The 27,066-nt window shown below is 35.9% G+C and overlaps 4 protein-coding genes and 1 non-coding gene across 8 annotated transcripts; 3 read left to right on the top strand and 2 right to left on the bottom strand.

The window, feature by feature from the left end:
* Positions 1-1,413: 1,413 nt before the first annotated feature.
* On the bottom strand, positions 1,414-1,485 carry TRNAG-UCC (transfer RNA glycine (anticodon UCC)). The gene has a single exon. It is a non-coding gene; the product is annotated as a tRNA-Gly (tRNA).
* A 694-nt stretch (positions 1,486-2,179) lies between these two features.
* On the top strand, positions 2,180-4,250 carry LOC111021202 (phytoene synthase 2, chloroplastic-like). Its single transcript, XM_022298068.2, has 5 exons — positions 2,180-3,025; positions 3,097-3,269; positions 3,343-3,578; positions 3,706-3,898; positions 4,002-4,250. The coding sequence occupies exons 1-5, from the start codon at positions 2,632-2,634 to the stop codon at positions 4,164-4,166; spliced, it is 1,161 nt and encodes a 386-aa protein (XP_022153760.1). The 5' UTR covers positions 2,180-2,631; the 3' UTR covers positions 4,167-4,250.
* A 257-nt stretch (positions 4,251-4,507) lies between these two features.
* Positions 4,508-10,141, bottom strand: LOC111021203 (serine/threonine-protein phosphatase PP2A-2 catalytic subunit). The gene is made up of 11 exons (XM_022298069.2): positions 9,761-10,141; positions 8,370-8,426; positions 7,688-7,771; positions 7,131-7,202; positions 6,536-6,607; positions 6,295-6,335; positions 5,822-5,888; positions 5,514-5,705; positions 5,332-5,421; positions 5,135-5,242; positions 4,508-4,994 (listed from the first exon to the last, which is right to left on the bottom strand). The coding sequence occupies exons 1-11, from the start codon at positions 9,845-9,847 to the stop codon at positions 4,929-4,931; spliced, it is 936 nt and encodes a 311-aa protein (XP_022153761.1). The 5' UTR covers positions 9,848-10,141; the 3' UTR covers positions 4,508-4,928.
* A 3,836-nt stretch (positions 10,142-13,977) lies between these two features.
* LOC111021208 (DEAD-box ATP-dependent RNA helicase 37) lies at positions 13,978-21,395 on the top strand. Of its 3 annotated transcripts, none has more exons than XM_022298076.2 (7): positions 13,978-14,116; positions 14,653-15,419; positions 15,535-15,618; positions 16,671-16,913; positions 17,254-17,421; positions 17,663-17,776; positions 20,307-21,395. In XM_022298076.2, the coding sequence occupies exons 2-7, from the start codon at positions 14,664-14,666 to the stop codon at positions 20,820-20,822; spliced, it is 1,881 nt and encodes a 626-aa protein (XP_022153768.2). In that variant the 5' UTR covers positions 13,978-14,116; positions 14,653-14,663; the 3' UTR covers positions 20,823-21,395. The 3 variants fall into 3 exon arrangements, with proteins under 3 accessions (XP_022153768.2, XP_022153767.2, XP_087976982.1); XM_022298075.2 differs by having other exon boundaries at positions 13,982-14,116; positions 14,599-15,419; positions 20,307-21,301; XM_088120856.1 differs by lacking the exon at positions 13,978-14,116 and adding an exon at positions 14,262-14,400 and having other exon boundaries at positions 14,599-15,419; positions 20,307-21,301.
* Positions 21,396-23,024: 1,629 nt separating this feature from the next.
* LOC111021247 (Galactose oxidase/kelch repeat superfamily protein) lies at positions 23,025-26,457 on the top strand. 2 transcript variants are annotated; one of them, XM_088120672.1, is made up of 2 exons: positions 23,025-23,535; positions 24,851-26,457. In XM_088120672.1, the coding sequence occupies exons 1-2, from the start codon at positions 23,458-23,460 to the stop codon at positions 26,099-26,101; spliced, it is 1,329 nt and encodes a 442-aa protein (XP_087976798.1). In that variant the 5' UTR covers positions 23,025-23,457; the 3' UTR covers positions 26,102-26,457. The 2 variants fall into 2 exon arrangements, with proteins under 2 accessions (XP_087976798.1, XP_022153823.2); XM_022298131.2 differs by having other exon boundaries at positions 23,027-23,520.
* Positions 26,458-27,066: the final 609 nt, after the last annotated feature.

Genomic DNA, 27,066 nt, shown 5'->3' on the forward strand with positions numbered 1-27,066 from the left:
TAAAAAACTATTATATGAATTGACCCATCTTAAGAACTTTTCCATACTTTCAAAACGGGCAAATCAAATTCTCAAAGTAATGATTCAATTGTTGATGGGCTACTTATCAGAAAAAAAAAAAGTTCGTTTTCCTGCCAAGTTTATTATAATTTCATTTGTTAAACAGCTCATAATTATAAGTTTGATTTTAGTAAATAACAGAAAAAGGGTTTCTGTGCGCACAATACAATGATGGCTGATTTCTATATTCAGATGAGTAGCTTTACAGCCACAGCGAGTGAAAAATAAATTTTGTTTTAAGTAATATTTTGATTTCGGGAACCTCTATTTATTATTAATTTAAAAAAGAAAAAACAGGATTTCAGTACCTTTATACTCATTCTCTTCATTTTAATCGTTATCATTAATATTTTATTGACCATTTAACGAATTATAGGACATATGCTTGAAGCCACAGGAACAAATTTATTTTTTATTAAATGATTAATAAATATTAATGATAACAGTTGAAAGAGTTTTCTAGGCACAATTTAAGAATTAAAATAGAATATTCGAAAGTTTAGAGATAAAAACATAATATTTAAAAGTTTTTAAATTTTAAATAATTTATAGAGGCACCCAGTTTTTTTTTTTTTTTTTTTAAAAAAAGCACAGTTTTTGGATCTGGACCGCCAGCTGGTGGGCTTGGAATTGAAGCCCAAAAACGAGAGGGCTTTGGGCCTACAAAGAGAAGGGTGACCTAGTATAGTATGCCTATTTTTGTAATTTCACTGTGGCCATTTTGGGGATATTTCCTTAAATCTACATAGCGCGTGAGATAATTGCTAAGAAAAAAAAAAGGCAATTGAAATTAATATAGAGGAGAAAGAGGGAATTTTTTTAATTTGGAAACCAAAGAACAGAAATCAAATAAGTAAAGGAAGGGTAGAGAGAACGAGAAGTGCAAGGAAAGTTTTGCTTTTGCAATTTAGCCCACTTTTATAAAATGGACAAAAGTTGGGATCTTTTTTTAAGGGCTTTTCATTTGCTAAAAAAAACAATAAAATAAAATAACATCGTAATTAATTAATAATTGTTAGTTTGTTATATTTACTTATTTAGGTTTAATTATGAAACTGGTTGACACAATTTTTGAACAACCAATAATGGTATTTATAAGAATGCAAATTTGGGGGATAATTGCTAAAAAGAACCATATGGAAGTGATCCACGATAAAGACGCAATTGTTTTAAATTAAAAAAAAAAAAGATGGATGAAGGATTTGGAAACTAGAGAAACAGAAATCAAATTAGTGAAAGAAATGTTTAAAAAAAAAATTAATTAATTATTAAAAGAAAAAAGAAAAAGAAACAGGAGAAGGGCCAAGAGAATATAAGAGCAAGGAAATTTTTTATTTGAAAATTTACTGAAAATGCGTTTGCCGGGAGTCGAACCCGGGTCTATTGCTTGGAAGGCAATTATCCTAACCGTTGGACTACAAACGCTACGCATTGTGAAGTTCAACCAAATATTTATGATTTCATTAAACATATATTCGGCTCTGATTCCTTTTGTTGAATCGACCGTTATGAATCACATAAATAATAAAAGAAAATTGTAATGCATTTGAATAATTGTTCCATAAATCATTTCTAATTATTAAATCATGTTCAACAGTTAATAAAGATATGTTGATTAAAAAAATCCAAATTATTAAAAACTATTTGAATGATTTTTACCGACCTTGTTTGACTTTTAATATATGGTTTCTTCTCTTTATGAATCACGCAACTCGTAATATTATGAAAATTTTTAACGAGCTAAAGTAACAGAAGAGTCCACATGTTAAATAAGAACAACGCTTTATACTATCAAAAGCTACCCATAAACATAGATAAATATTTTTAACTTCATATGGTCAACTAATCACGTTATCAAATTAGTTCATATGCAACAATATTGATCTAGAAATCTAATAAAAATATTTGTCTTTGAATCCTTATATTTTAACATTTCTCAATTATTTAGGAGTGTTAGAATTGATAAACGCTTATATAAAATTTACATAAGCTTATATAACATGATGTAATTGGTAACTTGACATAAATTTAGAGGAACAATTAGTTAAGGAATATAAAAAGTTGGAATTTTTATTCACTTTAGAGGAATGAGAAACTTCCCTCAGCTAATTTTTTTCTCTAAATTTCTGTCTTATTAAGTAAATTTAATATCAACCGAAAAAGAAAATAGTTAAAACATGAGATATTAAATTGAAATTTGTTAAACCATGAGAAGAGATGGGAATTAACAGAGAACATGGCTGAAGAACCCAATACTTGAAAGAGTTCTCCGAAGGGTATCAACAGAGGTCAGATTCTAAAAACCAAGTCCCAAAAACAGGACAAATTTTCTTGGCATTTTCCTCAACCCACTGTCTGTTTATTATGAGACAAGGCATTTTCTTTGTCCTGTTCTTCACAACTCCAAATTCCCATTTCCAATCATACTCTGTTTATGCCATTGAACTCCATTAGAATATACCTCCTTCACCTATCAAAATAGTTAAGAGTTAGCGCTTCAAATTTTTACACACTTTTGCAGCTTTGGAATTGCATCTTCTTTTTCTGGGTTTTCTCCAAAGATTTATAAAAATGAGTTCATCATTTTCCCTCGCTCCAAACCCTCGAATCATCGGAGATCGCAAAGGAACAAAGTTCCTTCCACGACGATCCACACTTATAATGAGCAGAGCTGATGTAATCGCAGAACCCAAAAGCAAAAACTTTCGCAGATTAAATTTTCCGACGTTGTCGAAACAGGGCATTCCTCTCGCCGACTTGCACGTCGAAGAGATCGTCCAGAGGCAATCTCAGGCCAACCCTTTTTCCGGCGAAGATTCGTGTAAGGAGCTGCGGCTCCATCCTTCGTTTCTTGAAAAAGCTTATGAGAGTTGCAGGAGAATCTGCGCGGAATATGCTAAGACCTTCTATTTGGGAACTTTGCTGATGACGAAGGAGCGGCAAAGGGCAATCTGGGCAATATATGGTAAGAAAAGAAAATCAAAAGTTAAAATACAATTTCGAAAAGGTTCGACCTTTTTCTTTCTGTTGGTGAAGTTTGGTGTAGGAGAACAGATGAACTTGTGGACGGCCCCAATGCTGTTTACATGAACCCAAAAGTTCTCGATCGATGGGAAGAACGTTTGCAAGATATTTTTGAGGGGTGCCCCTATGACTTGCTGGATGCTGCTTTGAGTCACACCGTCTCCAAATTTCCCATACACATGAAGGTGCTGCTGAGCTGAAAGAAAAGTTTCAGTTTTTTTCTGGCTGGTTTGGCTTCATGCTTTTTCTTTTTTTCAGCCGTTCAGAGACATGATTGAGGGCATGAGAATGGATACCAGAAAGTGTAGATATGATAATTTTGAAGAGCTGTATTTGTATTGTTACTATGTGGCTGGAACTGTGGGCCTAATGAGCGTGCCAGTTATGGGAATTGCACCCGATTCTCCGCTTCCTACTCAAACTGTCTACAGTGCTGCTCTCCACTTGGGAATTGGAAATCAACTTACCAACATCCTTAGAGATGTGGGAGAGGAGTAAGCGCTCTCTCTCTCTCTCTCTCTCTCTCTCTCTCTCTCTCTCTCTCTCTCTCTCTCTCTCTCTCTCTCTCTCTAAGTTGAATCGTGTTTGTATCTTAATACTGTTTTTTGGGGCCTGTTTCAGTGCTTTGAGAGGCAGGGTATATCTTCCTCAAGATGAGCTTGCACAGTTCGGTTTATGCGACGACGATATTCTGTCAATGAGAGTTACCGATAAGTGGAGAGAATTCATGAAAGAACAGTTGAAGAGGGCCAGGTTCTATTTCAAGTTAGCAGAAAAGGGAGCTTCTCAGCTTGACAAGGCCAGCCGTTGGCCGGTATGTCTTTCTTGGTGTATACTCAATTATCTGCATCTGTTTGACATAAATGGTGATCTCAAACACTAAATTTTATATGGTTATGATACATTTTTGCGCACAGGTATGGTCATCCTTGATGTTGTACCGAAAAATATTGGATGCAATTGAAGAAAACGATTACGACAACTTCACGAAGCGAGCTTATGTAGGGAGATCAAAGAAACTTCTCACACTACCTCTCGCATACACCAAAGCTATTTCAGCACCCAGGCTAGTTTTCCATTGATCGCAGAAGCAGAAATTGGCTTTTGTTGACATTTATAAGAAGCTAATGCAATATTGTCAAATCTCTTTACACAGATTGTGTAAATCACAAAATCTGAGATATAGATTATTACTACTTGCTACTGTTATTATTCTAATTACAAAGGTTTCTGCATAACAAATTCTATCTCGTTCGACAACAAAGATGCAACGCAACCCCCCATGGGGCCTGATTGTTCATTCATCAAACGTAAACTTACCAAGTCGTCAAGGGCCAAATGGGAAGTGTTGTAAAAGACAAACTGAAGAATGGAACAAGGTGCACAAGATCATTGGAAAGAGTAATAAAGGCACTCATCGAAGGAAATTAAACTATTGGTCCATCTGTAAACCCCCAAAAATACTACAAGTATCCTACAAAACAGTTAACAGGGAAGAAAAAAGAAAGAAAAGAAAAGAAAACGAACTCGTGAACCAAAGGAAAGGGAAAAGAAAATTACATGAAACAAATTACTAAAAAAATAAAAAGGTTCAATACATTGTTCTCTGGAGATGTTACATATGCAGTTAATCAGTCGCCAGCCCTATAGCTTCCTTCTGCAAAACCTTGAGAATGTTTCAAGGATGCACTCCCTCCTGAAGCAACCTGCCGAAATTTACATGCTTTTGGCCCCCGAACCACCCATCCCACCATAGGGAAACTGAAATTCTCCAATGCAAAAACAGCCAAAACATATGTTTGGAAACGGCTGCTGCTAGAAATTTTCATTTGACAATAGCCGCATCATAAGAAATAGTCGGGAGTTCTTCGAGTAACATCTGGTTCACCCCTCCTTGGAGCTGGTTCAAACTGCAGAAGCAAAGAGTTTCACAACTTTCGACACAGAGAAAAAAAGCACAAACGTAAGATATGAATAAAGGAACAACTGATTGATATTGGAGAAGGTTTTTTTGTTCTTTTTTTCTTTTTTATGGTGGGGGCTGTGTAACCTGGATGAAGGTGTGCGCCTTGCAGTCATCAACTTCCAGAATTGATGCCATGTTCCCACAGCGATAACAATAATTAGGTGCACTAAATATAGTCACAACTTTTTGCTCCTGTAATGTGAAATTTACAATTTTTAAGTTACCCACACCAACGAAACAAAAGATCAATATGCAGGTATCAAAGGGAGGAAATTTCTTACATGACTCCAGTTATATCCTTCCATCACTAGTTGATGAGCTCTTGCAATCAACTTTAAATTATTACTATGGTTAAATTGCTCGGATATGTCCTGGAGAAATAAAAAAAACAAGAGCTCTAAAAGGCCGTTGTCAAAACATGAACAGAGAAGATGTCAAATTAGGGGTCGGCTACACAAATTACCTGACCAAAGGTATATCCAGCACCTCTAGGAGAAATTCCCCAACCACATCGATCATCTGGGTCAGACCATAGGAGATCGCACATGGGACCTTCATGAGGAACTTCTTGAACACGATCAAAATTCCGAATGTTGTCGAGGGTTTCAATGGATGGAGACAAACCACCATGCAGACAGAATATTTCTGATTCGACCTATAAGGGAAAGGAAAATAAGCATTAGAATCAATTGCAGAAACATAAGTTGGCAGTCATGACGATGAGAGGATAAAAAGTGTGAGTATACACAATGGTGTTTAAATTATACTAACCAGGGCTGTCAGCGGGAAATAGTCAAACAGGTCAGTAAAAATCTTCCAAACATTAGCATTGCCGTACCTGCAAATGAGATGAGATAATAAAACTTACAGGTCAGGCTTGGGTTGCATTTTCAAAGTATTCTTCATACTTCATGTTGACGTGATAGAGTCTTGGTTCAGAAAAAATGTATTCTCTCCCTTGTGCATTACATACATAACTTCCATCTTCCGATAAATAACTCAACTTCAAATATAAACAACACAAAGTAAATAAAAAAAATTAATATATTTCAAGGAACATGTCGAAATGTATAGAAGCGACCATTTGATCAAAACTTAATAAGCATCCTTAAAAAAGGCATCAGAAAGTAGACGTACTAAATAAAAGCGATACAGTTTTAAAAGAGAGAATATAAAATGACAAGAAAGAGTATGGCCATAGGAGGATGCTGAAAAATGCTGAGGATAAGCCAGAAAAGGCGTACTTTCTTAAGCATTCATCATAGAACCCATAAACTTGTGTTATCTGCATAAAGGAACATAACCCACAATTAGAGATGACGTTGTCATAAACATTAAAATAACAGAACATATGAAGGAGTGATGGTACCAAACAAATATTTGCTAAAGTTGTGACTTTAAGCTTCCAAAATATTATATATCTGGGTAGCCGAAGAAAAATACACCAAAAAATAAGCAGCATAAATGACAATGATAAACATTTACCTGGCGACTTTCATGATTTCCTCTAAGAATTGTAATGCGTTGAGGATATCGCACCTTGAGTGCCACTAAAAGCTGCAAATTGACTCATATTAGGACTTCAAATGAGATACTGCCTCAAAAAGCATCCTATGGGCTACTATGGAAACATTGTTGTAGAATGGCTAATTGATGCTGACAGAACATGGTGGAAGGAGTTGTACATCATTGAATTATTGGGCAAGCCCACACTAGCATTCCAAGATTGGTCTTTTAATTGTATCTCTAAATATCTAGTTTATTTCAAGTCAAATTTTAATGTCTAATGCTCATGGATAAGGAGCCATATTTAAGTCATAAACGTGACCACAAATTTCAAAAGGGTCCCCAAGTCTATAATCTCAAAATAAAAAGTGGTAGGTAGAAGTCAGATAAAAGTAAGAAGACAAATTCTAGATCATGTATATAAAGCTTTAACCCAATTGCCTTTTGGAACTTGCATGTTGTGAATTGTAATACATTGAAGTCTAGCAAACGTGCCAAGACTATACTACACAACTTCTGCCATATTATATATCAAGTATACAGTACACTTAAACATATACAAAACCATACTTACCGTTACAGTTTCAACTGAGTAGTAGCCACGATCAACATAATCTCCCATAAACAAGTAATTTGTATCTGGACACTGCACCAAGAGAGAAATTTTCGAGGAATAAAGAACATAATGATCTTTGATATAATGTAAAAACGAATGAAGAGGCTCTAAACTATCTATGCCAATACCAACCATGGTCTAGAACTCCAAGAGGGAACTTGAAATAAAATATCATTGAATGTGTCTGGTGAACATAGTACAATTCAATGTTGCTTTAGTAGATCACGTGCTTGAATTGATAAATGTAAGCTATTAATTAATCAAAGGGTATGAGACAAATATCTAGCAAGCTGAAACACGTTAAAATACTTGCATTGTTTGCTTTGATCTATATCCATCACCTAATACCCTTGCTTAAATTTGGAGAATCATAATAATTCAACATTAACTATAGTGTACGATATCAGCAAATCAAGAGCTTATCTTTCGCACTTCAGCATATATTTTCTCTTCAAATGTTTTATTCACTACTCATTCAACAGAGATAATCAAATCTTGCCAGTGCAACTAGATACCTTCCCACCAATGCGAAAAAGCTCTGCCAGATCATGAAATTGCCCGTGAATATCACCGCATATTGTTACCGGACTTTTAACAGGCTGCAGTGCATAAAACCCCAAGGTATTAAAATTTAAACATAAAAATTAAGCAGCACCCATGAAAACCCCATCCTCAAATACAAAAGAAGAATAAATGCATGTCCAAGAGTATGATTATTATAAAAGTCCCAACGCCAGATAGAACCCAGATCACAAATTAACAGTTCAATTTTGACTCAGACATAATTTTCATTATATCAACCCCAGAAGAAAGGTCATTAAATTGCACAACAAGCTAATATAACTGGAGAGAGAAAAATACATCATAAGTACTTGATAAGTAACATAGAACTAGGGAAGGAAAACATATTAAGCCTAGCACCCACAATAGAATTGGGGATGATGAAGTGCATGTAATAGTTTCACATTTCACCTACTCCATGCAAGTAAGTATTTGGAATAGAGGTTGCTTACAAAATGATAGTCATCTATAATTTTGAATTATGCATATGTTGCTATGCAGAATTGCAAAAAGTTCAAACAACTAGTAACAGAAAGAATAAACATGACATTAACATGCTGAAAAATCATCCACCTCCACAACCCTCAATAAATTCAGATTAAAAAAATCAATACCAAGGCACCAAATAAAGCACACCTGGACATTGCTCTCGTCCATTAATATCTCCTTAGCTTTCTCGCACAACCCTCTTACCTACAACAGAGAAAATGGAAATACCATAAGTTGAGGTCCTTGAAATAAGGGGGGGAAAAACTCCTAGTATCAATATGTGTCCCATCGAAAAGATATGCTTGACTTTTCCCATTGTCAAGTCCAGCAGAAAAGTCTTTGGCACAATCACATGTCGATTTCATACATAACCAATATAATACAAACTACTGTCAGGAAGGAGAAATTAACAATACACGGCAAACATCTTCAACAGAAAAGCATTATTAGAGAAAACTTGTAAAGTTCAGACTGAAAAATGTGAGGAAATAAAGTTCTATTGAAAAGAATAATAATTACAGAAGCACACACCAATGGGGGATCAGGAAATAAATTCCCCACCTGGCTAAAATTGACTGAATCCCATGATGAGAATACTTGTTCATGAAACCTATAAGAACTACGAAGTTCATTGATTAAAAAGATCAAGGCGCCCAATCTGCACAAAGCCTCCATCTATGCTATGTATCATTGATATCCTAAATTTGAAATAAAAATTTGATCCTTTATTTCTTCTTATGGTTCTTGAATAATAATTTTGGAATTGGGCTTAACCACATTACTAACTCAAGATTCTCCAAACTTTATCTATATTTACTTGAAATGGTTCCATAAATTCACGTCCATCAAAATTTTACTTTTAGAATAGAATGTTAAAAGCAGCTTCCCGCAGACAGAAATAGATAGCTAAATACCATTTCTACAGCAACTGGCGTTGTTCAGGCTTTCTCACTGATGTCTAGCATGGATAAAAGTAAATTGTATAACTAAAAATTATACTTCCAAGAAAACCTGTGGAGATTATTCCACGCTCAAATTCCATGAACACACATGGGAGAGATATAATAAATAGTGCATATCTCAAACCTTACAGCCACGAATAAGATAGACACGCTCTTGAGGCAACTTAACACGCCAAGTAACACCAACTGGGAAACTAATCTCTGAGTGAGGTAACGTTGGAAGTAAATTCTAAAGCCAAACTGCTGGCACCACGACAAGGGATCTATTTCTCGCAGGCGCAAATCTTGCCCGAATTGGCATATTTCTAATAACCCGACAGCCAGATCTATCCTAAAAATGCCTCCAAGGTATCCAAACCCACACATGGTACCCAGAGAGCCCAGAGACTCAAAAACACGCGAGTACCTCAAGCCTGCTCTGCAACCGTAACAGATCAGGCCGGATCCATTGCATTGCTTTTACACCAACCGAAAACCCCCGAGTAATAAGCAAGGCATGTCGAGATTCTATAACATAAGGGGAAGAAGAAACGAAAAGCACGAAAAATCAAATGAAATTAAACAAAAAGTGGGTACCTCCTGCTCGTTCAAGGGCTTGCACTGCATGAGCTGCGAAATCTGCTCGTCCAGATTTCCATGGGAGTTGAAAGAAAGCGAATCCATGATTTTCCCCCGCGTGTGTGGTGGTGGTGGTTGTTCTCTCCAATAACGAAGGCAATCACAGATCAAGATCCGGCCGATTCGGTGGTGGTGTCCTCAAGTCATAGAATTTCGTGAGCCCTAAAAGATCCGTCGGAAAACCCTAGAAAAGGACTCCGTCTTCTTCCCCGTCCTCTTCTAATTACAAAAAGGAAAGATGGAAAAATCAATGTTAAAATTTCCTGTCCCCTTCTGCCTATCTCCCTCTCTCTCTCTCTCTTCTTTTTTTTTTCTGGCAGCGTCTCTCTCTTTTGAGAAATTGAAATATTAGAGAAACTCTTATGGGATTTTGTTCGAGGCGGAGTAGGTAATCCCCGACTCTCATGGCTGGCGCGTGAGATGAACGGGTGGGTTGTCTGATGGTTAGAGTCGGGCAGCGCGAGTGAGGAGAAACACCGGAAGGGGGAGCGCGTGGGAAAGCGTTGTCCGTTTATGGTTTGAAGTGTTATAAAGATTGTGGACGTGAATGGCTGATGGTGCAGTCCCAAGGCGACAGAGAGAGATGAAAAAACTTCGCATTGCCTTTTGCAACCCGTTTCCATTTTCACAGATTCATAATTTCAATTTCATCAAATTACATCATAAATTTAAGTAACTATATACAGAAATTACTAGTTTCAACAAGATCAGGTTTGGCATTAAACTAAATTTGATTAATGTGGATAAATTCCACAATTGAATAACCCTACCTATCGACATTTACAATGAACTAGGTGGGCTGGTTTCAACTCTCGATGTCCACTAATTGATATAGAGTATTGTATGAAATTGTATGGGTCACGAGTTAGTAATAAAATAATTTTATGTGCATTATAGATTAAGGCGCTTTATCAAATGAGACTTAAGGTTTGTTTGTGAGTGATGAGTAGAATCACTCATTTTAAAATATATATATATATATATATATAATCAATATATTTGATTTTCCAAAATCATCGTCCGAGTGATACCTTAAAAATTAATTTAAATTTATTTTAAACTTTCTTAAAAGCAACTTTTTAATTTGACAAACATGACAATATGAATGAGAGTGATTTTGGTCATTCAAAATAACTCTCAATGCATCCTCAATTCTATCTATTGGGTGTCAGTGCCATACATGTTTGTGCACCATTTAAAGTTTGTAGTGATTGGTTAATTGATTGACTAAGGGGTATGGTCGATAAAATATTTAATTATCAATGGTTTAAATTACTGTGATTTATGTTATAAATTTGTATGTATGTCCAACCCAACATCTTTTTGAGTTTAATATGAAATTTTGATGAAATTTTAATTTTATGTTAAGAGTTGGTAGATGTTGCCGTGTGATAGTGTAATCGTTGGTTTATAATGTAGTTAACATGAGACAGTGATATTAATTAATTAATTAACACTTATTAATTAATTTGATATCAATGAAATTCACAATTAGTAAGTTGATTAAGCTTGTTCGTTCAAATGGTGACAAACACATTTTTTAGAGTAACGTTAAATAATGGAGATTCTTTAAGTTGCATTATTTAATTTGATCATATATGTACTAACTCGTCAATTGTAATACTTGTTTGGTATGGATAAACGTTACTTGTTTTGCCATGATAAAAAATGCGACTAATTTTAAATTCAGTTGCATTTGTATATCAGCATATGAAAAAGTATGTGTGTTCATGGATTAAAAATAGTTCTTACTATTTTAATTCTCAAATCCTCCCCAAGCATTCACGTGTTAAATAGGTACCTCCGATTTGTACGCTCGGTTGCAAAAATATTCAATTGGATCCTTACACAAACTAATTCATAGATCACTTATAAATAATATTAAATACAAGACAAATGAAACAGCCATTTACATATTTTGTTAAGTATAATCAACTCTTATTTGAACATTTAATGTATAGAATATATGAGATGAAACTATAAAAAGATAAACAAACTAGGAAAGTCGAAAAAATAAGTAGGTGTACATTGTTGTTAATTAGAATGGCTGGTAGGATACCATAATTGTTTTTTAGTTAAACATGTAGGTTCTACCATTTAGTTGATGATAAATGTCTGTTGATGATAAATGTCTTAACTAGTTAGCTATGTTTATGTAGCAAATACATACGTATCAAGACAAATAACATCCATAGACATAGTTAACAACATTTTGAACCAAACAATTTAATGAGATTTTTTTTGTAAAATTTTAAATCTTTTGAAGTACACATTTTATTAATTATTTAAGAATGCATATTTATCATAAATACACATTTCAAGATACTGAAAATTAAGAATGAAATGATGATTACAGTTTTGCTATAAATCTTATAAAAACAAGAAAGCAATAATATATGGGAGGTTTGTCCTCCGGCAATGCACATGTTTTTTGATGTATGAGTCTCAACCTGATATTCCTATCAATCAAGAAAGATAAAAGCCATCCCATCAAGAAACTCTAATTTGCCAATTTCACCTCAAAATGATTCTAATTGTTTTTAGTACCTTTGTCATAAACTCAAATAATAAAACTTTCATTAAAAAAAAAGTTAGAGATAAAACTTTAGTTGTTGTTGTTTTTTTTAATATATGATTAAAACTTTACCTTCCATTTCGATTGCTGAATCGCAAGAACTAAAAAGTCAAGGCTTGATGCAATCTTCACTCTTCTAAGTACTTAGATAAAGATGGATTGTGCAGTCATATCGCACGAGATGCATGAGAATGTCGAGACAATTAGGTGTTGAGTCCGGATTTCGAATCCTGGACTTGGTTTGTTACAACAACAATGTCTCGTAAATTTAAGGACTAAAACGGGAAATTGGTAGGGGTCGGGACGACTAATATTTTTTCCACCTGGCCAGGTTCTATGAGCCATGTCGCTGAGTGGAAAAGTAGCACCCGTGTTTTTCTTCTTTAACTATTATTTTTAATTATATTTTTATAAAAAAAGGGCAGAAAGTTGTGTTTAAGTTCACTTAAAAAATAATTTAAATTTAACCATTATTTTGGTTTATCGAGTTTAATATCTGTTTAATATCTATTTCATAAAATCACAACTTAATAAATACAATTCATACATTTTCATTCATCCCAACAATAAATTTTCAAAGTAATACGAACGATATCTTCGACATGTAATTTGTATATATTAAAAAATATGTAATTTGTACATATTAAAAAATATATAATATCCCATGAGATATTACCATTTTATAAATGGTATGGAAATTGAAGATTCAAAATAATAAACCATTTTATTATTTTTGAATTTAAATCATATTTTGGTAACTGTATACCATATATTCAGTTATATTTTAATTATTAGAATTTGCAAAAAAAAACCATTTAACACGATGATTTTTGGTCAAACATTTATTTGAAATGCAACATAGGTCGATATCTTGTTTGATATATCAATAAGTAATGATGACAATTGAACTAGTTACAACATAGGTCGGATTTTCAAATTCTCATCAACTATTTGTTAAACTAAAAAAATTCTAACATAAACACGGTTCAGTATATATTACTTATTCTATGAAGGTTGATGTTTAATCATCGATCCTCGTATTTATTGTACTCGTGCTACAAAAAAGTTTATAATAGTTGAATATGGAAAACTACATTTAATAGATTAATAATTATTAGAAAATAAAAAAATGAAAATAAAATATCACAGGATTAAAATATGAAATATGTTGATTAATAATATTTGCTACAAAAACGGAAAAGGAAATATTATTCTCTGAGAAGAAGGGATTGTAGTTAAAGAGGTAGATTTACTGCACAGTAAGTTAGTGAGTAACTGCCGGGTAGAATTAGAGAAGAAAGAATAAAAATCGGAAGAAAAAGGGAGGAGAGGATTTGGACCGCTAATCTCCTCTCCAATATGCATCGCCCCTCTATACGTACGGACGTCGTAATTTAGTTTTTTATTTATTTTAAAAACTAAATTTATTTATAAATTCGAAGGAGAAAGAAAGTGGGGAGAAATTTAATTGATTTTAATTTGAAAACAAGGTTTACCCAAACCCAACCAAACTTTTAGAAAAAAGAAAAAAAAGGAAAAAGAAAAAGAAAAAAAGAGGGAAAAAGCAGAAAAAACGCGAAATAGGATATATTTATGTATATATATATATAATTATCCAGCAAACGGAGATATTTTTGTTTTCGTTCTTTCGAAGCAAGGCGCTTTTTTATCTCTCCCTGTTGTCTGCTACGACGAAAATTAGGGTTCCTGGATCTTCCACTATTTTTGCGACTTTTCAGGTATCCGCGTCTTTTTTGTTCTTCCTGTTCTTCAGCTTCTTCCCCCTTCTTCGTCTCCGTATCTTTGTCCTTGCGTGCATTGTTATGATTTCCTACTCTTTTTTTTTTTGTTTCTTGATTTTGTTATATTTATTTTTTTGATCAACTTGGGGTTTCCCTAAGCTGTCATCTAGTTGCTGTTGCTGCAGATCAAGGTTATCTGTTTTTGTTACTTCCACGGCTTATGCTTGTTATGCGAAATAAGAATCTGGGGTTTGAGAGCGATTAATTTAGTTTTCAAAGAGGTCTGGATTCTGATAGTTGTTTTTCGGCATTCTTTTGGTCGATCAGAGGATGCATTGCTTTCCATGTTTCCGTTTAAAGTTCCTCGTAGGATTAGCTTATTGGGACGCATTACACCCGAATATTCCTCTTTATGCATGTTTAAACCTTCTGTTTTCTGATAAGCAGCGTTAATTTGTTTATTAATAAATAATGTGCAGAATTTGTTGCAATTTGGAGTGGAGTGGTGAACTTTTTTGTTTCACGCGTGTAAGGTTCTCCGACTATGCGAACTTCGTGGGCAGATTTGGCAGCAAGCTCGGCTGCTGAGAATGTAGCTGGTGGTTCTTCTGCTAACAATTGTAGTGCTGGAACTACTTCAGCACCTGGCCGATCGACCTATGTTCCACCGCATCTGCGGAATCGCCCAGCCTCCTCCGATCCACCTGCTGCTGCAAATAGTGGGCCTGCTGCGGGAAATGATCGATCTGGAAATGTAGGGCCCCGCTGGGGTGGTGGTCCCAGGAATGATTATAATCGTTCTGGTTATGGTGGTGGCAGTCGTGGAGGTGGAGGTGGATGGGGAAGTAGAGGTGGTGGATGGGACCGTGGGAGGGGGGATCGTGAAGTGAACCCTTTTGGGGATGATGACGATACAGAGCAAGAATTTGGCGAGCAAGAAAATACCGGTATAAACTTTGATGCCTATGAAGATATTCCTGTGGAAACAAGTGGTGAAAATGTACCACCTCCAGTGAATACATTTGCTGAAATTGATTTGGGTGAAGCACTTAATCATAACATTCGTCGGTGTAAGTATGTGAAACCAACTCCTGTCCAGCGGCATGCTATTCCTATATCTCTTGCAGGGCGAGACTTGATGGCTTGTGCACAGACTGGATCTGGAAAGACGGCTGCTTTCTGTTTCCCAATTATCAGTGGCATAATGAAGGGCCAGGCTATGCAGAGACCGGCACGAGGTGCACGCACAGTGTACCCACTTGCTCTTATTCTCTCCCCGACTAGGGAGCTTTCAATGCAAGTGAGTTCGTTTTTGTTTAGAAAATTTTTTCATTTTAATTCCCCTTGATTATTTAGTATGTTCATCAAGTCATTATTACAATTTAGCATTTTAAGGACGAACACTTGTGTTTCAGATACATGAAGAAGCAAGGAAGTTCTCTTATCAAACGGGTGTGAGAGTGGTGGTTGCTTACGGGGGCGCTCCAATCAACCAACAGGTATTTTGTTTCTTTCACACCCGACCCCTCCCCATCATGGTCATGAGTTTTCACCTCATTCTACCATCTGTACATTTTGATTTTTTATGGCATTTTTGGTGAAGTCCTATTTTTGTGTATTCTGATTTAGAATGATCTCCTATTATATTGTTTGTATGCATTATGGTATTCAGTAGCCTATTGTTTAATTTTTTTAATATAAAATAGTAATTTTACGACATCAGGATATAAATTAATTTAATGTCAAAATATTGTTCATGATGTTTTTAAATGAAAAAGAAAATATTCTCCTGTTGTTTTTATTTAAACTCTAACCATTGACTGCATATGTTGCACATTGAGCTATCTCCTTCTTTTGCCTCTCTCTCAACCTCTTCATTCTTTTATAGGCAAACCAGAATGTTTTCTCATGTTCATTTATTATTGAAATAACTTTTCTACTATGTCACTAAAATAGTGATTTTAGATATTGTTGAGCCTATAAGGGAGTTGCTAATATTAAATGTCTTGCACTGACTATAAAGTAATAGTGAAAGATGATAAGAGTGAAGAAGTCCTCAGTGGACTGGTGCCATATGGTGAATTTACCTTGTGGTGCTTATTTAACATGTTGTAACATTTCTTTGGCTAACTGGGTTCTTATATTTACTGAGGCTGTGATTCATCCTGTTCAACCTATAGTTGCAAGAGAATCAAAAGAGTCAAGAATGGTGATGCAGAACTTAGTTAGACGCTCTAGACTTGAGCATGTTGTAGTTTCTGAGGTTGCATTCCCTTTGCATATTTGTATGGCAAATATTTGTAGGGGTTGAGGAGGTATATGCACTTGGGACACTACATCATCTCATCACTATCTCTTTCTAACCAAGCTATTTGAGCATCACTTTATGATGCGTGCATGTTCTATTTTATGGTGGTTTAGACATTCCTCTATGTCATTTTAATCCTTCACCCCACATTTCATCACCCATTTGTATGTGTTATGACTTGGCTTGTTTGTAATATTTTTTTCATCTGGCTAGTGATTTTGATACATGTTTATTTTTAATCAGCTACGAGATCTTGAAAGAGGTGTGGATATTCTTGTTGCAACTCCGGGAAGATTGGTAGATTTGCTTGAAAGAGCAAAAGTTTCACTGCAGATGATAAGATACTTGGCTCTTGATGAGGCAGACCGTATGTTAGATATGGGATTTGAGCCGCAAATTAGGAAAATAGTAGAACAAATGGACATGCCTCCACCTGGTGTTAGGCAGACTATGCTATTCAGTGCGACTTTTCCTAGGGAGATTCAGGTACTTTGTCTGTATGTATACAAATTTACGCTTCAATGGATTATATTTTTGTCTGGTACTGGTTTTCCTTTCCCCCCTAAACCAAGTGAAACTTTTATATTTACAAAGTATAGAACAGCTGGGGAATTTTAAACTATAATCTGAAGAATCAAAGAGTTTCTACATCCTCAGTAATGTATTTCAATCACTCCTCTCCTTGCATCCAACTATTTTTTATGCTCGCATCTTGTCAATGCATAGTGACACTTTTATTTTGTCTTGATTGTATATCTTCATGAATGATGTCAGCACCAACGTACTCATGTTGTTTGATTTGATATTGTGCCTTTGTTTCTTGCAGAGACTAGCCTCTGATTTTCTTTCAAGTTATATATTTCTGGCTGTTGGAAGAGTGGGTTCAAGTACTGATCTAATTGCTCAAAGAGTTGAGTTTGTTCATGAAGCTGACAAAAGAAGTCATTTATTGGACCTTCTCCATGCACAAAGGGCAAATGGTGTGCAAGGCAAGGTATGGTTTTCATATTTTCCCCATCATTGTGGGGATGCATGGTGATCTAGTCACTGTCTTTTTTAGTATTTTAAAAATCCTGTTATTACAAATTGATCTCTAATTGTCTTGTGCTTTTGTGGATCTCACATTCCTGTTAAAAGATATTGAATTTTGGACGTAAACCATTTATCTTTATTTTCCATAAATGCTGAGCAAATGTGCCATATATAGGATTCTTATATAATTCCATAAATTGCAGCAATCTCTAACTTTGGTTTTTGTGGAGACAAAGAAGGGAGCTGATTCTCTGGAACATTGGTTATGTCTTAATGGTTTTCCTGCCACTACTATTCATGGTGATAGAACGCAACAGGTAAGTACATTAGAGCCTGTCGTATTTATTATGTTGAGAAATTACGATTGTTCTACCCCATCAGAATAGGGTTTATTTTGGTTAAGAAATCATATTAACATAAACATGAATTGATGGGCTAAATCATATGTGGAGGACAACATAAAGCTTGATATTGTTACATTTATTCTGGCAGTTCACTATGCAGTTCTTTAGTCAACTGCTTATACTTATTTAAATACAAAATGCTATTAATCTTCTCCTCTGAAAACAGCTGGTCTACTTCTCTCTCCCATTGAACGTAGTGTCTGCCAGTTTTCTTGTTTTACACTCCAATAAGTAAAAAATAGTAGGAAAAAGAAAAGTAAAAAGAAGGAAGAAGCAACTCTTAGTAAAAGAATTATTAGTTCTATTTGGGATGTTCAATTCCACCTTGGATAATTACACCAAGGATTATTTTTCTGGCGTTTGTGCTATAGCTTGAATTTGATTCTTTTTTTTTACAAAAATTATTGGGGTACTACGAATCATTTATGCTCATGGTCCACCCTTCACTAGTCTCCTCTCCACTTCTAAATTATCAAGTATTCATCCTAGGAACTTGAACTTAGAACCTCAGAGGATATCTCCTAACATCCAAAACCCTCGGTATTAGGTTCTCCTCAGTGGTAGCTTCAGTTTTATTCTGTTCATCATTTTACTATTGAAAGTATATATGAAGAAAAATAGAACTCTCTTCATTAAGTAAACAAAATCTCATTGAACAAGGGGGTTATGGCAATTTGGTGAATAAGTTTTGCCCTCATTGTAGAACTGCTTTACGCAAAGGAGAATCTCTAACTATCAATAACACCAAGCGTTCAATGCAAAGTGGAACGCTTTTATGTAACTTACTGTTGCATGGGGATGGCTATCCCCCTTCTTTTTAGTATTTCACCACATCAATGAATTTGTTTCCTATCAAAAAGAAAAAAAAGCTTTCAATGTTTTTTTAAAAAATAAGAAGTCTGTAGAATGACGTATTAGTATGCCATTTTTAATTTATTCTTTCTGCAGACATGGTTTGATATGATCTCTCTCCTCACTAAATCACGCCTTCAATGAAACAGTAATTTTATTCGGTCTAAATATGTTATTTTGTCTCTAATATTTTTGTTATTTTGATTTATTTAAAAGGTCTAATTTAATTTTTAAGGCGTTAACTCTCCGACTCCCAGTTATCAATTTTTTTAAAGGTGTTAACTACTCTCTCAATCAAGTCCTTATCGTTTCATTAAATATTACAATCCATTAATGAAGTGATAATTTAACATTAAAATGCATTTTATTAATTGAATTGGAATTGCCATGTTTTAATTTTATATGATCCAACCTGTAGGATATTACCCGACCACGACCTGCATTGAGTTTCTATTATTGAAAATGAACCCATTCAAGTGCTCTACCATATTAACAACTGACTGTCTCATTGAAAGATACTATTTCAAATCTCTATGTCACCATTCTTTTAGTGTCTACTGCGAAGGATTTGATTGAAAAAATTAAAAACATTAATATACGAAGGATAAATTGAGAATTTTATAAGATCATAGATTAACTTTCAAAATGATGTAAACATCAAAGACATGTTTTTCCAAGTCTTGTTAAAAAAAATAACTCAAAAGTTTTTAAGTAATTGAAGGTCTTGAAGACATAGGTTATGAAATCATTCTAAAGTTAAAAAAAATTCTGCAATCACAAATAACAAAAGTTTTCTTTTTCCATTCGTATGGATAATACTTTCTCTACCTGTTGTTTCTTTTGTTTTGTTTCTGATAATTTCATTGTTCTCAACATTATTCAGAACTTGTGGTGGTTTCTGAGTTATTATAGATTTCTGCAGAATATGCTAACGTGTGGATAGTTCCGACATTGATGTTAACGTTATTATGGAACTGAACGGGCTCTAATTTGTTGAATTGTCATATTGGCTACGGAGAATGGCGCATGCAAGACTTATTTCTTAAAAAAAAAAATTAGATTTTGCATTATTCTTGTCTTAATAATCTTAAGGAACTTCTGATTGGAACTATGAAGGGAGGTGCAAGAATGGTCAACAGCCTTTTACTCGAGTTTTCAGTCTTGCATTAAATTGTTTTTGAATGTTTTTTCTTTTGATGGTGAGTTCTGAGTGAAGATTGACGTTGTGGTATTTGAGTTACAGCTTCAGATGGATTTAGTAGTGTTTTAGGTGGTGATAGCTCACTTTGATCTTGCCATCTGAGTTGTTTCCTTGTGCTCCATTTGTTGTCGTCTGTAAAGTTGGATCTTATTGTTAGTTTCGGTTTTCTAGTATGTTAAGTAATTTTTTTCCATTGGGAAGAGGGTGCCTGCTATTTGCCGATAAATTATTCTTGCCAATAAATCATCTGTCGGAGAAATTAGGAACTACGTTTTTACTCACAATAAAATACCACATTCAATATTTTTTCATGCTATTGCCTTTGCAATTTCGGATATGAATATTTTATTTGTGCTTCTGTTTAATGTATCTATCTATACGTGTTTGCAGGAAAGAGAACAAGCATTGAGATCATTTAGAAGTGGGAACACGCCAATTTTGGTGGCCACTGATGTAGCTGCCCGTGGGCTTGATATTCCTCATGTTGCACATGTAGTCAACTTTGATCTCCCCAATGACATTGATGATTATGTTCATAGAATTGGACGAACGGGGAGAGCTGGGAAGACTGGTTTAGCAACTGCCTTTTTTAACGAGAACAATTCATCAATAGCAAGGTCCTTGGCTGATCTGATGCATGAATCTAATCAAGAAGTTCCTGAATGGCTGTTACGTTTCGCTGCCAGGTCCTCATACACTGGAGGGAGGAACCGTCGTTCTGGGGGAGGCAGATTTGGCAGCCGTGACTATCGAAGGGACCCCTCTTTCAACAGAGGTAGTTCTGATTACTATACTGGAGGCAACAGCGGTGGGGGTTACGGCGGGGGTGGTGGTGGTGGTGGAGGAGGAGGATATGGAGGAGGAGGAGGGTACGGTGGTTCAGGGGTGACTAGTGCATGGGACTAACGTGTACGCTTTTAAATTATTTACAGTGTTTAGGTTATGGGTAGAGGAACCTGTTTCTGCCTAAATAGAGTATTGTTTTTTTTTCTCGACTATTGGTGTTAAAAAGTGATTATTGTCAAAACTTATTGTCATTATGGGGGAAAAGGAGAAAACGTTGTCCATTTTGGGGCCCATTAGGAATGTAGAGTTGTGTGCAGTGTTCCTTAGGTGTTGGTTGAAATGGTACTAACAAAGTAGGGATTACTTTGTTCTTTTTGCTCGTCTCGTCTCGTATTGGTTGGATAATCTGGTGGGTGGAGAGATCTCAGGGCTTTACTGTTTAGCCGCCTTTGTGTTTTCCATCGCTTAGGCTAAGTTCTTTGAAACCAACCCAGTCTTCTGGGGCTCTCCATTTCTTCCCCCTTCTGAAGAATTTCAAAGTTTTTGTAATATTTTGTTGACCCGAAATAAACAGGATACCTTTTGATAGGGTCTTTTGATCTCAGAACGCAGAAACCAGGTTTTTCGGGTTATAAATTATCGATCTCAAACAGGAAGACAATGAAACTGTTGTACACATTTTAGTTTTTGTTATCTCCCAGTGTTGTCGCTTTAGTTCAATCCGTTCCCAACTTATGAAATTCTCACTCTCTCTTTTCTTTGCTTCATTAGAACTAGAAGCTCAGTGCTTAGTTGTTGAAGGGTTGATCTCCCATCCCGCATCTACTGAACTCAGAAATGAAAAAGAAATCATCCATGATTTAATGATAAATCTCGTGTTTGAGCTGGCTGGCTTCTGTTTGGAGATTTCCGGGCGTTCTATCTAATGGTTTTATGGGTTATTGTACTTATTCAGGAATTAATAATGTATATCATATGGACTAGAAAGGAGAGATTCTTGAAAGAAAGTTATGAAACAATGGCAATCTTGAGAAAAGGGGGAGGATTGTGACCAGAAACAATGGTTAAAATGGCATTTGAGTCGTATTAAGATACTAAAACACGTATGTTAGACTCATATGGTTCTGTTTTTCTTTTTCAGCTCTCTATTTGATCACAACCTATCAACCAAAGGAACAAGTTCATTTCAATTGCAGTTCTATGTCCGTAATGTTCTTGCTTTCATTTGATAACAACTCCGTTTTTTTAATCATTTCGATATCTTTCTTTACATCAAGAGAATGAGCTTGAAAAAACCTCTCTTAGTCTTTGTCCTTGTCATCCTAAATCTTTCATAATAAATATAGAAGCTAGTTACTTCAAAAGTAATTACTCATTTATTTAATTAAAATCAACTGATTCTAAATTTAATATGAATTAATTTATCAATAAAATTAATCAATTTACAGGAAGATATAATTGAATTCTAAGTTTCCAATTGTATCCATAGAATGATGTTATGGTTTTGGCTATAACATATTAAATTAAGTTAGAGACATCAAACTAAGCTCATGGACTAGTGGTCCCTCATTTAATGAATTTGGTTTAGAAGCATTCATATCTATACATAGATAGGATGGTGTCCATCTTGTACAAAAAAAGAGGGTACTTTTGGTGCCCCAATAAATATTTTCACAAACTTTAGAAAACAAGTTTCCAAAACTCTACTTGGAATTAGAAACTTTCTAACATTCACACTTTCACACAAGCAACAAACAAAATGCAATAAAAACTACCTTTGCCAAATTTTAAGACTTCTTTTTCTACATCGAGTTTGAAGAAATAGTCCATAAAGCTAAAAAGATTGAATAAAAGATGCTGTTGAAAGTGAAACTAGAATCATGGAAGCCCACATTATAGCATCGGCAAATGCACAAAATTCAATCATTACAGTGATGATATTGGTTAATAAGGTTATTATTATTGTTTTGTGTTTAATGCTCTAAGTCGCTTTCTCTCTTGAAAATAATTAAAAATGCTAAAAGGGTTTGTCAAAATGGGTAAGTGATGAGTGAATCCATTTGTTATGTTGTCTGGCTGTGCATAGTTTTGTATAGAAGAGAGAAAATAAAGAAGAGAGAGGAAGAGGAAGAAGAGGAGGAAGAGGAAGATGGCTCAATTCAATGACATTGACTTGTCTCTCTCTTCTTTCCCCTAAAAATTGGGTTTTGACCCATTAATGGTAACAACAACAAAGAGGACCCTTGTCATTAGAGTTTCTTGTCCTTTTGTCAGACTTGAAAGCTTTTTTCTTTATTAAAAATGGAGCTTTAGCTGCTTAATTAAGAGTCAAGACAACATCATTCAACAAAATTACTCCAAATCAGTAATTGGGTGTGGCCTCAGCCTGCGTCCCAGCTACTTTGATAGATAGGAGACTGCTTCTCTGTGCGTATGTGCGCGCGCGTGAGAGGGAAACCTGGGCGAGACACGCAGCGAACGGGGTTCCCTTTCTCTCACGTTTTTTCCTTTTAGTCGCTCTGCTTGATATTTGTCGTCAGAGCTTCGGTTGCCTGTGACTTGTGACTTGTGAGCGGTTCCTGAGGTCAAAACCAGAGCGTATTTGGTTCAATTCCCTCTGTCAGATCAGATTCTTGGAGGGTCGAAGGTTTCGAGCCCAAACAGCCCCTTGATCCATTCTAATTGAGCCCTTTTTAGCCTTGATTTCGATGAAGGGTATGGCTGGAAATTGAATATATGGTTCTGTGCTTCCGAAATGGACGAATCAGTTGAACAGTCTTCAAGTGCTCAAAGGGGAATCCGAATTCAAGCTCCACTGGTTAGTCGAATTGAAGTATATTCTTTGTTTGTCTCATTTTTTCCCCATTTAATTACTTCGCTCTCTTCTTTCATTGCCATCTTTGGAGTACCCGAGTAAGTTATGGAAATTATGCAGTTCTCTTCTGGGTAATTTCGGTTACAAGCGCTTTTTTGAGCTTTTCTTGGCCTCCAACTCCTCGCATTTCTCCTTTACGATTTCCATTTCGCGAGTTTCTGGTGATATAGTGGTGGGTTTTTATCTAAATGCACTGTAATTTGAGAAAGATTTTGAAGTTTGATGAGCTCCCGATCGATTCTTGGGGTTTTCCGCGGTAGGTTTCTGTAAGATGGCCTGGATTGTACGCAAGTTGAGGAGAATTTTGCATTTTACGAACGCATCTTTTTACTTGTCTGCTTTCATCGGCATTCTGTTGAATATTCTAATTAATCTTCTGAGCTCACTTTCATGCGTTCTGAATGATGATGGATTTGGTTATCAATATTCTCTGAGAATTGATTCCAAGTATGTGGTTTAGATGCCTAATTTTGGAGTGAACTCTAGCTGTGTCTCTCACGGGGATTTTGGATTTGTTTTCTAACAAATTCTGTTCGGTTTTATTCATTTGAATGGTAGAAACAGTAGTTTCCCATGTGGGTGGCCCTTACTTTGTGCTCAAGGGTAATGGCAAGATTTGAAGCCTGTTATTCTATTACCTCTTTTGAAACTCAACATTTGAGGAGCTTATGAGGATTATGAAATATGAATCTTGGTAAATGCTGCTGCAGAATCTAGAGTATGAGATCCACGTGAATTTTAAGGAGATCTATTGATAGGTGAATAGATTCAGTTGAAAAATATGCAAGATGAACCCTAGAATATAAATGTAATATTACCTAAAGTAAGTGTATATGGAGTCAGGCTTTTCATTGTCTCCAGTTGATATTTACATTCTGGAGCAATATGAGCATTCATACCATGGAGGATTGGTGCGATGTGCTCAGATCTTTTAACTCACATTACTTTTTGTAATGGTCTTCCTCATGGCGTGGTAGATTCGAAGTTCCTAACGTGCGGTCGCCATAGGAGCTCTGCTCTTTGCTTTTACTGAACCAGAAAGACACTTGGGGGCAACCTCCAGATTAAGTATTGTCTGTTGTTCTAGAATACTAGTAGACATAAGATCAACTATCCAAATCTAGTGGTGAAAATTTAAGCTACTGTGTGTATTGAAGGCCTTACATGATCCATTGGTTTTGATATGGTTACCTTTTTCTTCTTTTTTCTTTCTTGGAAAAGTTGGTAATGGGTATGTAAACTTTTTTTGAAACTAACTGACAATATGTTGTAGGTTGATTCTGTGTCATGCTATTGTAAAGTGGATTCAGGCTTGAAAACAGTTGTTGGAGCTAGAAAATTCGTCCCTGGCTCAAAAATATGTATCCAGCCTGATATTAATCCAAATGCACACAGAAGTAAAGCTTCACGGAGAGAAAGGACCCGAGTCCAGCCTCCACTCCTTCCAGGCCTTCCAGATGATCTTGCCATCGCTTGTCTGATTCGAGTCCCTCAAGTGGAACACAGGAAACTCCGTCTTGTTTGCAAGAGATGGTACCGACTTCTGATGGGAAACTTCTATTATTCTCTAAGGAAAAGTCTTGGCATGGCAGAAGAGTGGGTCTATGTCATCAAAAGAGACCGTGATCGAAGGATCTCGTGGCACGCATTTGATCCCACCTACCAGCTTTGGCAATCACTTCCACCTGTTCCCGTCGAATACTCTGAGGCCCTTGGTTTTGGCTGTGCTGTCCTTAGTGGTTGTCATCTATACTTATTTGGAGGGAAGGATCCGATAAAGGGATCGATGAGGCGGGTGATTTTCTACAGTGCCCGTACGAACAAATGGCATAGGGCGCCTGATATGCTTCGGAAGCGTCATTGTTTCGGTTCTTGTGTTATAAATAACTGCCTCTACGTTGCTGGCGGTGAATGTGAGGGGATCCAGAGAACCCTTCGTTCTGCTGAAGTTTATGATCCAAATAAGAACAGATGGAGCTTTATTTCAGATATGAGCTCAGCTATGGTGCCATTCATTGGTGTAGTTCATGACGGGTTGTGGTTCCTTAAAGGACTTGGATCTCGCAGAGAGGTCATGAGTGAAGCCTATTCTCCCGAAACTAATACCTGGACGCCAGTTAGTGATGGGATGGTTGCTGGCTGGCGTAACCCGAGTATTTCTTTGAACGGACAGCTCTATGCCTTGGATTGCCGAGATGGATGCAAGCTCAGGGTTTATGACAGAGCAACAGATTCATGGAACAAATTCATCGATAGCAAACTCCATCTTGGAAGCTCTCGTGCTCTGGAGGCAGCTGCACTGGTTTCGCTTAACGGGAAGCTCTGCATTATCCGCAACAACATGAGTATCAGTCTTGTTGATGTTTCAAGTCCAGATAAACAGGTCGAGAGCAATCCTCACCTTTGGGAAAATATTGCTGGGAAAGGTCATTTGAGGACTCTAGTTACAAATCTATTGTCCAGCATAGCTGGCCGAAGCGGGTTGAAGAGTCATATCGTGCATTGTCAGGTGCTTCAGGCATGAGGAGCCGAAGGCGGATCGATATTTTTCAATGGTATGGTGAAACAGGAATGGCAGAGAAAAATAAATATTTTCGGGGAGCTGATGAAGAACAGGGATTTGGTTCAATCAGTTCTGACCGCTTAGTTACAGGAGGAGGGCTTAGTACTAGAATTTGCTTTTGGAGTGGAAATCTGAGATAATTTCATTACATTTTTGAACAGAAAGCAAATACTTGTAAGTAAATCTTATCAATCAATCTCAGACTAGTTTGTTTATTTTGTGGGGGATCTCATGCTCAGTTCTAAATGTAATCTTGGAGATGCCTTGTGAATACAAACATTTCATTAGAATATAAACAACACGAGATTTACGGCTGATTGCGATTAATTTGAATCATCGACACCAAAAACGTTAACGTTTATTATGAGTTCAAATATAAATGATCAAATGAAGAAGAAAGATCAAAAGGCACAGAGCAACTACAGGTAACTTATTGAGTTCCCTCATGCGATCGTTCCCAAAGACGGGTTAGTGACTCCTCTCTCTAAATCTTTAGTTGCTTACGGAAGTTGCTGATAAAAGCTTCAGCTCTTTCATTTATATCGTCTTTCGCGTCCCTCCCGGTCGTCGACATTCGCTTGCTTCTGGGAAAATCTGTGTCCTTGTGGTTGTTCTTGCTCTGGGTTTGAATTGAAATATCTCTGTAGGTCTCCATTGCAGGTAATTCTTGATATTGTGAGAGAAATGTGTGGTGGTGAGCTGGTGAGCTTGGGAGTGGAAATGGCGTTTTATAGGCCAAATGATAAGCAGAGCCAGGAGTATATGTGATGAAGTAAAAAGGAAGCAATTGGGGGGGAAATTAAGCTGAGAAAAAACGCCAACATTTGGTAATAATCTGCACTATTTTATATTCTAAAGTTGGTGAATGGAAAAAGAATTTCAATACAATATGTTGAATTCCCCACGTGGGATTCAACAAATAACCT

Source organism: Momordica charantia (assembly GCF_013281855.1).
Source record: "Momordica charantia cultivar OHB3-1 chromosome 2 unlocalized genomic scaffold, Mcharantia_2.0 BLBB01000002.1, whole genome shotgun sequence".
NCBI classification, from domain to species: Eukaryota; Viridiplantae; Streptophyta; class Magnoliopsida; order Cucurbitales; family Cucurbitaceae; genus Momordica; species Momordica charantia.